General features: G+C 37.7%; 2 protein-coding genes across 2 annotated transcripts in view; one reads left to right on the top strand and one right to left on the bottom strand.

Moving 5' to 3' along the window:
• Nucleotides 1-6,005, bottom strand: part of LOC126282139 (tetratricopeptide repeat protein 5-like) — a 122,720-nt gene extending 116,715 nt beyond the window's left edge. The window contains exon 1 of the mRNA XM_049981641.1: nt 5,560-6,005. Coding sequence (XP_049837598.1) covers nt 5,560-5,625 — 66 coding nt within the window. The 5' untranslated portion in view covers nt 5,626-6,005. The remainder of the gene's footprint in view (nt 1-5,559) is intronic.
• A 1-nt stretch (nt 6,006) lies between these two features.
• The window catches only part of LOC126282140 (ubiquitin-like protein 3), a 437,031-nt gene continuing 428,543 nt past the window's right edge, over nt 6,007-14,494 (top strand). Inside the window, exon 1 of the mRNA XM_049981643.1 lies at nt 6,007-6,407. Within this exon, the coding sequence (XP_049837600.1) occupies nt 6,378-6,407 (30 nt within the window). The 5' untranslated portion in view covers nt 6,007-6,377. The remainder of the gene's footprint in view (nt 6,408-14,494) is intronic.

Genomic DNA, 14,494 nt, shown 5'->3' with positions numbered 1-14,494 from the left:
TAACAACAACCCCTCTTACACTGGCTGGGAAAATAGCAGGAAAGTTAATGAGGGCAGGCACTGTCATGAGTGATAAAATACCAGTTATTATAGGGTTCAGAATAGGCCCTTTTTATGGTAGAGAAGACAGAAAGAATCCAAGTTTTAGGAGAGGTTAGGATTGAGACAAACCTTTAGTTTGAGAAAGAAACCAAAAAACACAATTCTAGCTTATTACATCTACATAAACAGCTGTTGATTAAGAATTTTCAAGAATCAGCAGAAATTTCAACTCTACACAATTTTAACTCAGTGAAATGTCAGCTGTCTTTATTGCATCAAAATATTCGAGGACTGAGAAATAAAATTAATGAATTAATTAGCTGCATAGATGAATTAGTCTTCAAACCCAGACGACATAATATGCCTCTCTGAATATAATATAAAATATGGTATAGAACTTTTAAGTGTTGCAGGTTTTAGGTTAGCATCTCACTTTTGTAGAGCAGAAACAGAGAAAGGTGGAGTTGCCACATTCATCTGGATCTGTCATAAATTTAAGAACACAGACATTCATAAACGTTACCTAGAACAGCATATGGAAGCATGTGCAACAGAAGTAGAATTTCACAAAAAATCCTTCATAATATTAAGTGTACATTGAGCACCTGCAGGTATATTTAACCTGCTCATAAACCACCTTGGAGCTGTACTGGCCCATTTAACAAACAAAAACAAAGAAAGAGGGGTTGCTGGTGACTTCAATGTAGATCTCCTTAAAGACTTTCCCAATAAGAACTTATTTGAGTTAGTAACACTATCATTCAACTTAATTCCCACTGTAAAGTTCCCAACAAGGGTAGCCAATTGCTCACAAACATCCATTGATAATATCTTTATAGAAAAGTCCAATAAACAAAATTATATTACAAAACCAATAGTCAAAGGCCTCTCAGATCATGACATGCAATTCCTTCTGTTAAATGTTAATATTGAACAGGATATAACATCTGTTAAATCTAAACTCAAAAGGTAATCAATATAACAAAAATTGATTATTTTAGGACACTCCTCAGAGACGTCACTGGGGTGATGTTTATAGTGCTCATGGCATGAATGAAAAATATAACTCTTTTGCTAATAACGTGCCTACATTATTTGAACATTGTTTTCCCAGAAAACTAACCAAGGTTAGAGCAAAGTCTATCAAGAAGCCTTGGAATAGAGGTATCTTGTAAAACAAAAAGAAAACTGTATCTGTCAATCCAAAACAGTTCTGATGTCGATGCTATTAGCACATTACAAGAAATACTGCAAAATATTAAAGACTGTAATGCGGAAAGCAAAGCAAGTACATTACAAGGAAAAGGTAGTCATATCAGATGGCAAAATAAAGACAATATGGGATATAGTGAAGGAGGAGACTAGTAGAACCAGACATGAAGAGGGACAATTAGCATTAAATGTAAATGATACATTGGTGACAAATGTGTATAGTGTTGCAGGACTTTTTAACAAACATTTTTATAACAGTTACTGAAAAGATGGGGTTCTCAGGTTCTGCAGATCCTGCTTGGGATACCTCAGACCAGACATTTCAAGTAACTTCCGTAGTATGAATTTGACCCGCACTACCCCAGAAGAAGTAATGTCCATCATAAAATCTTTAAAATCAAAAACATCTAGTGGGTATGATGAAATATCAACAAAGTTAATTAAAGAATGAGATTCTGAGTTGAATAACATATTAAGCTAGTCATTTAGCAGTGGAATATTTCCTGAATGGTTGAAATATGCTGAAGTTAAGCCACTGTTTAAGAAGGGGCATAACAAAATAGTGTCAAATTTCCATCCATATTTCAATTTTGCCAGCACTCTCAAAAATTTTAGGAAAGGTAATGTAAAATCGGCTTTATAATTATTTTTCACAAATAACACACTGTTGTCAAAGTCGCAGTTTGGAATTCTAAAGGGTTCTGATACTGAGAAGGCTATCTACACTTACAGTGAAAATGTATTTAATTCATCACACAAAAAATTGCAGGCAACTGGTATATTCTGTGATCTGTCAAAGGCATTTGACTGTGTAAATCACAATATCCTTTTAAGTAAATTAGAATACTGTAGTGTAACAGGAAATGCTGCAAAATGGTTCAAATCTTATATCTCTGTCAGGAAACAAAGGGTGTTATTAAGGAAAACAACAAGTATTAAGCTATCAGGCATCATCAAACTCTGCTCAAACTCTTTGCCTTTACAATGTCTGCTTGTGTCTGTATATGTGTGGATGGATATGTGTGTGTGTGCGAGTGTATACCTGTGCCTTTTTCCCCCTAAGGTAAGTCCTTTGGCTCCCGGGATTGGAATGACTCCTTACCCTCTCCCTTAAAACCCACATCCTTTCGTCTTTCCCTCTCCTTCCCTCTTTCCTGATGAAGCAACCATGATTTGCGGAAGCTTGAAATTTGTGTGTGTGTGTGTTTTTTGTCTCCTATCAACATACCAACACTTGGTAAGTTACAACTTCTTTATTTTTAGATATATTTTTCCCATGTGGAATGTGGGACCTGTGGAAGGTACATAACCTCATTTGTTTTAGTTGTAAATATCTGTCATGTATTATTGTTTTTCTGACATGTGCTACATCCTGAAGGACCTCCTTACTACGGATCAATTGGAATGAAAGTAAATCTAAACTACACAAACATCACATGAGAGGTCAACATAGTGCAGCCACACGTGGCCACCACAGTATTTAGGCATGCACCAAGCTGTATCAGGTAATTTCCTTCAAGTTCTCTGGGTCAGGCACCAACCCCAGTAGTGGACCATAAATTACACATCTCACTAAGGAAACAGTCGGGACATCCGACACTGTGCCACCACCAGTCACTGGACAAAAGACTTTGGTACTGGCCATCAACATTACTTTATGCTGTAACTGTTCAACTCCTGTGTGAACTCAGACTTTCACTTTGTCCATTACTGGGGCCATCTACGCACTAATGAACTTGGTTAAACTCAGCGATTACCATGAGCTATCACAAACACTTCTCACAAATAACTTTCTCTAAGAAGGAGCTGTTGTTTATGTGCTTTTAAAAAATTTGGTCTGCACTGGTTACCTGGGCTGCTCTTATTATAGTAACTCCATCGGCACAGGACATATCAATTTCTTTGTATGGGAGCCAGTGGAGACTCAAGAAATGCTTCAAACTGTAGCAAAATATTACTACAATTTGACATGAGTACCTCCTGGGAAATGCGGCATTTAAAATAAAAAAAAGCTGGGTCTTCGAGGGAGGGGGGGGGGGCAACTGGCATATTTTATCCCCTAATGAAACCAAGGAAGGACTGTGCATTCCTCAGTATTTGTGGTAGTGTAGCTCTCACTACCTAAGTAAGAAAAATCCTGGAATACATGGTCAACCAGCATCTTACCTGAATTCTAAGATCAAGCAAGCTTCTTACTCGCATCCAATGTCGGTTCAGAAGACTCAATTCTACTCTTGATAACTAAACACTGCTGGAGGAAACAATTCACAAAGTATAAAAAGTATTACTATATTGACAACATGCTATTTTTCAATCTTGGACGAGGCCAATAACACTGCTAGAAGAGTCAATATTCTCAGGCAGCTCTGCAAGTGGGGCCTTTGGGACATCTTCTTGCATTTCAATGGTCCTTCTTTTCATGACCGTTTTTCAGGTACCATGCTGGTGACACCCAACCAGACATACACAATCATGACGACGAGGTAATGCTCACAGAACAATGACAGGAACACTGGTACAATAGTTATTGTTTGTAGACAAATTCGCAAGTTTCTGCTACTCATTCTACCTTACAATGACTTCATGTTGACTGTAACTGACAAAATGTGTTTGGAGGATTTGGCAGATGGTATTGGGTTCAAATTATCCTCAGAGAGGTCAGCGTGCAAGTATTTTAAAGGTCGGTTCTCCTGACCCTTCCATACCTAAAATGGAAAATACAGTTGTTAGATACACGAAAACAGTGACATTTGCAGACTCATTTTTGATGACTTGTTGATATGATTGTGATGCCTAAAAGATTTAAAAGCCAAAGGACTGATGGCACATAACACCCTCAAGTGCCTTAAGGAAAAGACCTTTGGCAACAGACATGGTGCACTTGCAGATTATGTATGATGCTCACTGGATGCTTAAGTTTATGAATCAGCACAGCAAACCTACAAAGCTCATTGGCATTGTTCATCATAAGGCAATTAGGCTGGCCACAGGTGACTACATGACCAACCCTACAGCCATGTGGTCATGAGGAAGGACTACTCAGCATGAACAAGTTGATGTAGAGTAACACAAATCTTGCAACAGGCCATACTTATGATTTGACATTTAATGTATTTCTGTTTTTGATACACATTCTCTATCAATTACAGGTCTTTTCAAATACATAAATAATTTAAATATATCTGAATTATCAAAATACTTTAATATTTGTGTGAATGACACTAGCTGGTCTATGAAACCTGATGTGTCTCATACCATGAAATCTTGAGGCAACATAGGATGATATGTATCCTGCAAAAAGGCTGATATGAATTTTGGATAAAACCCAACTCAAGTCAATAATCACTGGTCCCATCAAGGCTCTGAAAATTAGCATGTTTATTTGCAAGCCTTTTGGCAGATACAGAGAACAGAAGTACCAGATACAATAACATACACTGGCTTGTGTTTGTTACTGTAGCCTCCAGAACTCTTCCAATACCTATCTCTCTCTATAGATATCACTGAAGTGATTTCCATATATCTTTAGTTTCTCCTTTCTGTAACAAACTATACGAGACAATATTTGCATTAACAATAACGGTGTTCATAAGAAAAATTTCCAATATTTTGCCTATATATGAAACTGTCATATAAGACAGTGTTAGGAAATTAGAATTCGATGTTGCACCAGAAAAGTAAAAGTTTAATTATGGAGAAAAATGCTATTCGAGGACCATTATTGAGTAACGAAAATTGTATATAAAATTTGAATTAGGTTTGAAAGTCAATGCTTGCGGCAGAAAACTTGTTTCTGTCAGCAAATTTAATGTGAAATAGATTCAGAAGACTTAGTTTCTCTTCTCTTGAAGAAATCAAGCCACATAAATTAATCTACTCAAAGAACTTCCACAAACAAGTTGAGAAGTATGAAACTGTAAAATCTTTACAAATAGTGCACGGACTTTTATAATGTAAGTAAGGCAACACAAAAAACAAAAATTTTGAAATAGGAATTGGTTTCCAAAATGTAATAGTAAGTATGATGCAAACATGTATACAACAATGACATGGCCTTATTACTCGAAGAAATATAAACGGCTCTTCCAGCAAATTTCAAATATCATTTACGAAGCTGCGTTTGTTCTTGTGAGTTCCTACATATTAACTGTTTTCTACGGACCAGTATTCCGCTTCTAGATTATTTTCTATGATTTCTTCCAAACGACTGATACGCCGTGGTAAGATTAAAGAATTACTCTCAGAGAAACAAGAAATTTACAAAAAAAAAAGTCATTTATGTAATGTACATAACTATATTCTTACACTTAACGCCTCGATTGAGACTTCCGTGGGACCACAATTATTTTCGTCCATGGATGTCATCTTCATCGGTAAACAGAACGTGTCTATCACAAGATTTGCATTACACAACACACCCCTAATCTAGAAAATGAATTACACATAACTACAAAAAAAATCCTTTCACCCACGCTGGGCGAAACTATCACCTCTCCATCCTATACCTCCACCACCCACTGTCAACTCCCACACCAAAATATTTACACCTCGAGTCGCCAGAGATGTTAGGATGTTTAGATAAATTTTCATTGCGACGATACGCCTTCTTTTACACAGATTAAGAAATTTTCCACCTATTTGAAATTCGTTAAAAAGTAATTACAGCTTAAATTCTTTTTGGGATAAACAACAAATTCGAGTAAATACTTCTTTCAATGCTTCATCTTCGGTGCCGCTCCAAATCGGGAAGGCAGTGGTTATCCCAGAATGCAGCATAACATCCAGAGACCTTAGAAGTAGATGGAGTTCGCCATTTTCGTTGGTTGGAGCCACTGCTTCTTGCCCGTGTGCCCAAGAAAAGTGTAAAATTATTTGGTTTCGTATAAAAAAATGCAAGTTTCACATCCGTAGAAGAATGGATAGATAACGTGGTTCGATATTATTCTCGTCACTTCGCTAAACTGTGCGTCATTATGGCGTAATAAGAAGTTTAGTGTTGTGTGTTAATGTTGCTCATTTTCGTCTGCTGCCACCAGCTGCTTGGTGCTACGAAAAAAATCAACTCCCTGGGAAATTAGCCATCCACTTCTACGCTTATTGGTTTAAACGACGCAATTTCTAAGATGAGCTCCAGAAACATACCAGCGGACAAGGTAAGACCTCGGTTTAACCAGTAATGAACTGCAAAGTTGTGACGGATGCTGTCACTGTAAATCTCTTTTATTTAGTCCTTCATGTATGACAGAATATGCAGTTCATAATGAACGAGAAATCCTGGTAGGCCTTTTAATTATGTGCATCGACGCAAAGCTTGTTTACATTGTGTCTGTGTGATTGTCAGTCTGGGGATTGCGGATATCTGTCATTTTATGCAGTGTCAAAGATTCCGCTGTTACTGGCGTTATATGCATACGTTTTATTACTAGATTATTCTGCAATTAACAAATTTACAAGATCCTTAGAAATCAAGAGCACTACCGATGATTAAGTACGAGACATGATGAAATGTCATCCGCTTGATTTTTGCCAGAGGAAATGGTTACATTATTTAGTCTGAAGGGATGGTTTGACATGGCTTTCTGTGCAAAGCTATTTCTGTGAATATCATCCTAAACATGGTATAATTGTTACATTTTAGGTTACCCCACAAGAATTTAATCTGCTCAAGAGAGACAATGTTTTTAAATCGATCGTTTATTTGATAAGTCTTTTCTATTTGGAAGCCTAAACGATACAGTTCATCAGTACCAGTAAAAGCATATGCGTGATATTATCGTCATTGATATTATAAGTTGTTTTTAAAATGGTTTAATCTTCATGCGAAATAAATTCTTAAAGGGGGAGGGGGTAGAGAATAAACGATTTAAAAAAGTAGCCTATGTGAAATTCCCATTGTCTTGTGGAGCATCGTTGTTGGCGCTGTATCTTCTCTTCAAAGCTGTATTGACCCGCCTCGTATAGGCGCACTTCGTATCACCTTGTTATGCACTGCTGACTTTGGTGTGTTCTAAATAGTTCAAGAGCATGGAAACTGAAACGGAATATGCAGTTGTGGTGACGACCAGTTTGCATTACAGGGCATCTTCTGCAGTGTACAATCAGGCCTACCGTATCGCCTGTGATCAGCAGTCTCTCAATCAATCAAATTTCCTAACGATATTTGATGTGCTAATAAATTAGCGTCATATAACAAGACTCGCTAGACAAGTGGCATATGAAGTACAATAAATAACGAAGCGAAATATAAATTCAAGTGCGTAGTCACTTGACAAATGGAGATATAACTAGGTTTATTTACCCAGTTCATAAATTGAAAAAGTTATCTGCCTATCTCATACAAGAAAAAGAACGCACTCCTCATGTTTTGGTTGTAGCGTCACGTTAATGGTTAGAGAATTTCCTCCGTATATAAACCGTGCCAAATATATGACTTGCATATTCTATAGCTCACTTGTTATCGGCATGTGTTCTGCACAAAAAAGAAACATTTGTCGACCGTATGTACATGTGCCACTGCTACTGGGTCTGACATGGTGACAGGTTTCCACAGATATTATTTCAATAATAAATCAGAACAAGTGAACATTAAGCAGTTCTTCTCATTATGGAACTCTCAAACAGATATGTGTAATGGGTAGAGAGATACGTAAAATAGTAAATACAATTATTCCGTGTGTGACAAAAATGATTGCCTCTGCCAGTTGTTGAACACAACTTTAAATTCCTGTGACATTCGAGTAGTAGAATTAATTGCACTGAGTTCATAACATGTGCACAAGCTATGCAAACAATGTAGAAATTATGATTTTCAATATAAACTACATAATATTTTAATAATCTTAAGTATCAATGAATATAGTTAATCAGAATAAAAATTTATCCAATTACATAATAATATTTGTGACAAGCACCCTAATTATGAATAGTTCGAGTTTCCATGCAAAAATATAAATGAATAGAGGTACGAGTATTAATGTAGATGATTTGAGTCTTTCATCATTTTTCGTAAATATCATCCGGTTTCGTAAATAGAAAATATCGATCACCTAAAACTTTCATCGTTAGCTCAGGAAGGATGCACAATATTTGTTCTGAACCTCATCCCATTTCGCTGCTCTATGCCTTTACGAGTAGATACATGCCTTCTTGAACGTCACTTTCAGCGATTGGAGGTATTGATATTAATAAATAAGGATTGAAAATCAGTCTACATCAGGAAATGCTGCATTTTAGCCATCTTTTTGTTTACGTGGATAATGTTGACCCTAAAACTACAAAGTTTTCAACTTAAACGGAAATATGTAACCTCCCAGTGAACATTTTCCCTTGACTTGTATTGTCTCATCTTTTTGAAAAGATAGCTTAGTGCAAACAGGAGTGTCATTTCTTGTAATATGCTTCCCTGCACATCAGAGTTTGTTATATGATCTACTTATATATAGGTGAAATTTAGTATGCAAGCATTGTGTGCGTCATGTTCAGTTAAGCTGCATTAGGATATGTGACATTATGTAATGTTACTGATAAGTTATTTGTGTTGGCATTTGTTTATTTTATAGGTTTTATCAGTAGCTTATACATCAGTAACAGTAATGTTCCTCTAAATACGATAGTCATTTTTGTAAGCGATCATAACAGGTCATTATTTTAGTCATACGGTTTGACATGTTCATTGCATTAAACGGACACACAAATAATTTAAAGTAGGCAAATATATGTCACATGTCAAGAATAGCTTTCACATTACTTTTAGGAAGTGGCATTACAGAAGCATCCGATTCCAGTAGTCTGCTTTACAACACATGACGTCATCAATATGGGTAAACGGCTAGTTTCAGCGTATACAATATGGCGGCAATGACGTACTGGCAAACAAACGCGAACAAAAATACACAGTAGCCTACCGTCTCACTCCAAAATTAAAATGAAACTATCGGGACAACCCTGGAAAAATTGGGGGGTTTGGGGCGGGGACAAGTTAAATATACGACAGTAAAACAATACCGCAACATCCTAAAAAAATTAAATTACAGCATTCCGCTACACGAACAAAACCGCAGGAATCGGACGTTTTCCTGACCTATATAGCTCAGCCGCAACTATCGATACAATCGGAAACTTGCGTTGAGCCCAAATGGGGTAGTAGACACTCGAGCTCGATTATTCAAAGAATATTACACGTAAAATAACAATACAATATTCAGCTGGGGAAAAGTAATTATTGCAATATTTGATAATAAATTTTTCTAATGTGTACGCACACTTTATTAGCTTGTCAGGCAGACAAATTTAACCAGTTCACTGCCTTTTTCAGTAATTTTGTATTTCAGAAAATACAGGGATGCCTTTTTCCCCTTATGCTCTATTTTTGTTATGTGAAGGAAAAGTTAATTTTTGATCTTCAATTGTTGTTGTTGTGGTCTTCAGTCCTCAGACTGGTTTGATGCAGCTCTCCATGCTAATCTATCCTGTGCAAGCTCCTTCATCTCCCAGTACCTACTGCAACCTACATCCTTCTGAATCTGCTTAGTGTATTCATCTCTTGGTCTCCCTCAATGATTTTTACGCTCCACGCTGCCCTCCAATACTAAATTGGTGATCCCTTGGTGCCTCAGAACATGTCCTACCAATCAATCCCTTCTGCTAGTCAAGTTGTGCCACAAATTTCTCTTCTCCCCAATCCTATTCAATACTTCCTCATTAGTTATGTGATCTACCCATCTAATCTTCAACATTCTTCTGTAGCACCACATTTCAAAAGCTTCTATTCTCTTCTTGTCCAAACTATTCTTCGTCCATGTTACACTCCATACAAATACTTTCAGGAACAACTTCCTGACACTTAAATCTATACTCGATGTTAACAAATTTCTCTTCTTCAGAAACGCTTTCCTTGCTATTGCCAGTCTACATTTTATATCCTCTCTACTTCGACCATCTTCAGTTATTTAGCTCCCCAAATAGCAAAATTCCTATACTACTTTAAGGGTCTAATTTCCTAATCCAATTCCCTAAGCACCACCCAACTTAATTTGACTACATTCCGTTATCCTTGTTTTGCTTTTGTTGATGTTCATCTTATACCCTCCTTTCAAGACGCTGTCCATTCCTTTCGACTGCTCTTCCAAGTCCTTTGCCGTCTCTGACAGAATTACAATGTCATCGGCATTTTATTTCTTCTCCATGGATTTTAATACCTACTCCAAATTTTTCTTTTGTTTCCTTTACTGCTTGCTCAGTATACGGATTGAATAACATCGGGGAGAGGCTACAACCCTGTGTCACTCCCTTCCCAACCACTGCTTTTCTTTCATGCCCCTCGACTCTTATAACTGCCATCTGGTTTCTTTACAAATTGTAAATAGCCTTTCACTGCCACATTTAGAATTTGAAAGAGAGTATTCCACTCAACATTGTCAAAAGCTTCTCTTAGTCTACAAATGATAGAAACGTAGGTTTGCCTTTCCTTAATCTTTCTTCTAAGATAAGTCGTAAGGTCAGTATTGCCTCACGTGTTCCAACATTTCTCCGGAATCCAAACTGATCTTCCTCGAGGTCAGCTTCTACCAGTTTTTCCATTCGTCTGTAAATAATTTGCATTAGTATTTTGAGCTGTGACTTATTAAACTGATGGTTCAGTAATTTTCACATCTGTCAACGCAGTAGTTCTAATGAAATGTTGTCTACTCCCAGGGCCTTGTTTCGACTCAGGTCTTTCAGTGCTCTGTCAAACTCTTCACGCAGTATCGTATTTCCCATTTCATCGTCATCCACATGCTCTTCTATTTCCATAATATTGTCCTCAAGTACATCGCCCTTGTATAGACCCTCTATATACTCCTTCCACCTTTCTGCTTTCCCTTCTTTGCTTAGAACTGGGTTTCCATCTGAGTTCTTGATATTCATAAAAGTGGCTCTCTTTTCTCCAAAGGTCTCTTTAATTTTCCTGTAGGCTGCATCTATCTTACCCCTAGTGAGGTAAGCCTCTACATCCTTACATTTGTCCTCTAGCCATGCCTGCTTAGCCATTTTGCACTTCCTGTCGATCTCATTTTTGAGACGTTTGTATTCCTTTTTGCCTGCTTCATTTACTGCATTTTTATATTTTCTCCTGTCATCAATTAAATTCAATATTTCTTCTGTTACTCAAGGATTTCTACTAGCCCTCGTCTTTTTGCCTACTTGATCCTCTGCTGCCTTCACTACTTCATCCCTCAGAGCTACCCATTCTTCTTCTACTGTACTTCTTTCCCTCACTGCTGTCACTTGTTCCCTTATGCTCTCCCTGAAACTCTGTACAACCTCTGGGTTTAGTCAGTTTATCCAGGTCCCATCTCGTTAAATTCCCACCTTTTTGCAATTCCTTCAGTTTTAATCTACAGTTCATAACCAATAGATTGTGATCAGAGTCCACATCTGCCCCTGGAAATGTCCTACAATTTAAAACCTGGTTTCTAAATCTCTGTCTTACCATTATATAACCTATCTGATACCTTTTAGTATCTCCAGGATTCTTCCATGTATACAACCTTCTTTTATGGCTCTTGAACCGAGTGTCAGCTATAATTGAGTTATGCTCTGTGCAAAATTCTACTAGACGGCTTCCTCTTTCATTTCTTAGCCCCAATCCATATTCACCTACTACGTTTCCTTCTGTCCCTTTTCCTACTGTCGAATTCCAGTCACCCATGACTATCAAATTTTCGTCTCCCTTCACCACCTGAATAATTTCTTTTATCTCATCATACATTTCTTCAATTTCTTCGTCATCTGCAGTGCTAGTTGGCATATAAACTACTACTGTAGTAGGCATGGGCTTCGTGTCTATCTTGGCCATAAGACCAGAAGTCTTGTTCCTCCTGCCACCGAACTTCACTAATTCCCACTATATCTAACTTTAACCTATCCATTTCCATTTTTAAATTTTCTAACCTACCTGCCCGATTAAGGGATCTGACATTCCACGCTCCGATCTGTAGAATGCCAGTTTTCTTTCTCCTGATAACGACGTCCTCCTGAGTAGTCCCCGCCCGGAGATCTGAATGGGGGACTATTTTACCTCCGGAATATTTTACCCAAGAGGACGCCATCATCATTTAATCATACAGTAAACCTGCATGCCCTCGGGAAAAATTACGGTCGTAGTTTCCCCCTTGCTTTCAGCCGTTCGCAGTACCAAAACAGCAAGGCCATTTTGGTTATTGTTACGTGGCCAGATTAGTCCATCAACCAGACTGTTGCCCCTGCAACTACTGAAAAGGCTGCTGCCCCTCTTCAGGAACCACACGTTTGTCTGGCCTCTCAACAGATACCCCTCCGTTGTGGTTGCACCTACGGTACGGCTATCTGTATCGCTGAGGCACGCAAGCCGCCCCACCAACGGCAAGGTCCATGGTTCATGGGGGGAGTTGATCTTCAAGGCTAGCATGAAATGACCTCGTTACTAAAATTTGCACAATACACCGTACTTTTAGCGATGCTATACAATTTTCCATTTTTCACTAGGTAGTGTGTGTGCCTAGTGATAGTTGCAGTTTTAAATTACCTGCCCTCATCTATGTTTTGATTTGGAATTGCCTCCTTTCACTCAGGTGTAGCCTATAGCACAATGTTCTGGCACAAAGTTGATAATGGACCTAGGATTTCTTATACGTACATGCTGGTAGCTTGTATATTCCCTAATGGTATTTGTGATTAATAATAGCGTTTAATTTAGGAGAACTCAGCAAGTGACAACCGCAAAACTAGAAGTAATTTCCATGTAGTCTATGTAGCTCTCTCTAGGATGCAGAATGTAGTTTTATACTCTGGCGCGAAAATCTGTAACTGGTTGCCCCGGTGGAAATCGGAATGCAGGAGATTGAGAAACCCTTAAAAACAAACTAAAACATTTTAAAGTGAAGTAGTAGGTGAAGACAGCAGCTGAATGGTATAGGAGTTGAGAAGTAGTGGCCTTTTTCAAAATAGCAGTATAAAGCAGGCTACAAATAATTAGCGTTGTTATTAGTTCGATTTGTTGCCAATATATTTTACAGAAGCAGTCAGCAGTGGTTTTTTTTTTTTTTCACTTTAATTTATAACTTACCTGATTACACATTCCCGAACCTTTCTTCGTAATGGGATTTACGGAATCATGTGATTATTCATTGAAGTTGTGCCGCCGTAGATGGCCTGTTGAAAAGGGCTCACTACTGTAAGAAATAACACTAATTATGACTTTCTGGAAATCGTTAATTGTGACAACAATAAAAATAATAAATTGTACTTTCCGCCAGATGTGAAATACCTTCTCAGAAACAATATCATACACTTTGTAGTGTCCTCTCATTTCAAAGCTTTGACCACAGCGTTAGGAAACGCATCTCACAGTGTGATGGAGACTGTGATACTGGGACAGATTTAGCTTTCTTTTGGATGGTTTTGAAAGTACATCCACACACGTTCATCTGAAAGCTACTGCCAGCAAAAACCATGAGACGTCACAAGAAAATCGCGTAATTATCGTTCTAGTGCATTGCGTCCAGAGACAGTGGGCACTGCTAGCGAAGGGATAAGTGCTTAAGAAAGAGCCGCTTGCTGGTTCACCGTTTCATTATATTCGCGTTGAGTTTAGCTGTCGGAATACGCTGATGGACTGTTTATGGGCACGAAATTCTGGAGCAGAAAAGAGAAACAAACCTGAAGGCGCACGAGCTTTCTCGGTAAGGCATTTGACAGTTGGATACACAGTGATTAAAGTACAGTTATCTGTGCCGATTGACTGTGACATATTATCTATCATCTGAAAAAAGTGTTTTAGTGCTTAAAACAGTATGTCTGCGGTCTTGAGATATCACTCGTTGATTTAAATTTGCTTATTCGTTTGTAAATTAATGGGAGTAAAGAATTTTATTTCCTAGCGAAGATCTTCAGCACATTCTTTCAGTGCAGTCTCCTCCTCCGCTCCCCTACCTCGGCTACCCAAAAAATAAATAAGTAAATAAATATCTTACCATCACTCCCATATTTAACACGCAACAGATGCTTAAGTCATTAATAATAATACTGCTAAAATGTTTAAAATGGTCTGTTTATACCAGTGATTAGCACAGTTTTAAACAATGAGCAGCAAACGAGCTTTAAGAATACACAAAATATTACAATTTCCAAACACTAACATGTATACAGTCACAAGATTTACATCTTCCGAGTGCAATAAAACCATAAAAAGATGACTACAGGACAAGAGAATCAGAAAAAC

The sequence above is a fragment of the Schistocerca gregaria genome, chromosome 7, assembly GCF_023897955.1.
Source record: "Schistocerca gregaria isolate iqSchGreg1 chromosome 7, iqSchGreg1.2, whole genome shotgun sequence".
Lineage (NCBI taxonomy): Eukaryota > Metazoa > Arthropoda > Insecta > Orthoptera > Acrididae > Schistocerca > Schistocerca gregaria.
Note: the sequence above shows the minus strand (reverse complement) of the source record. Positions and strands in the feature narration are given on the sequence as shown.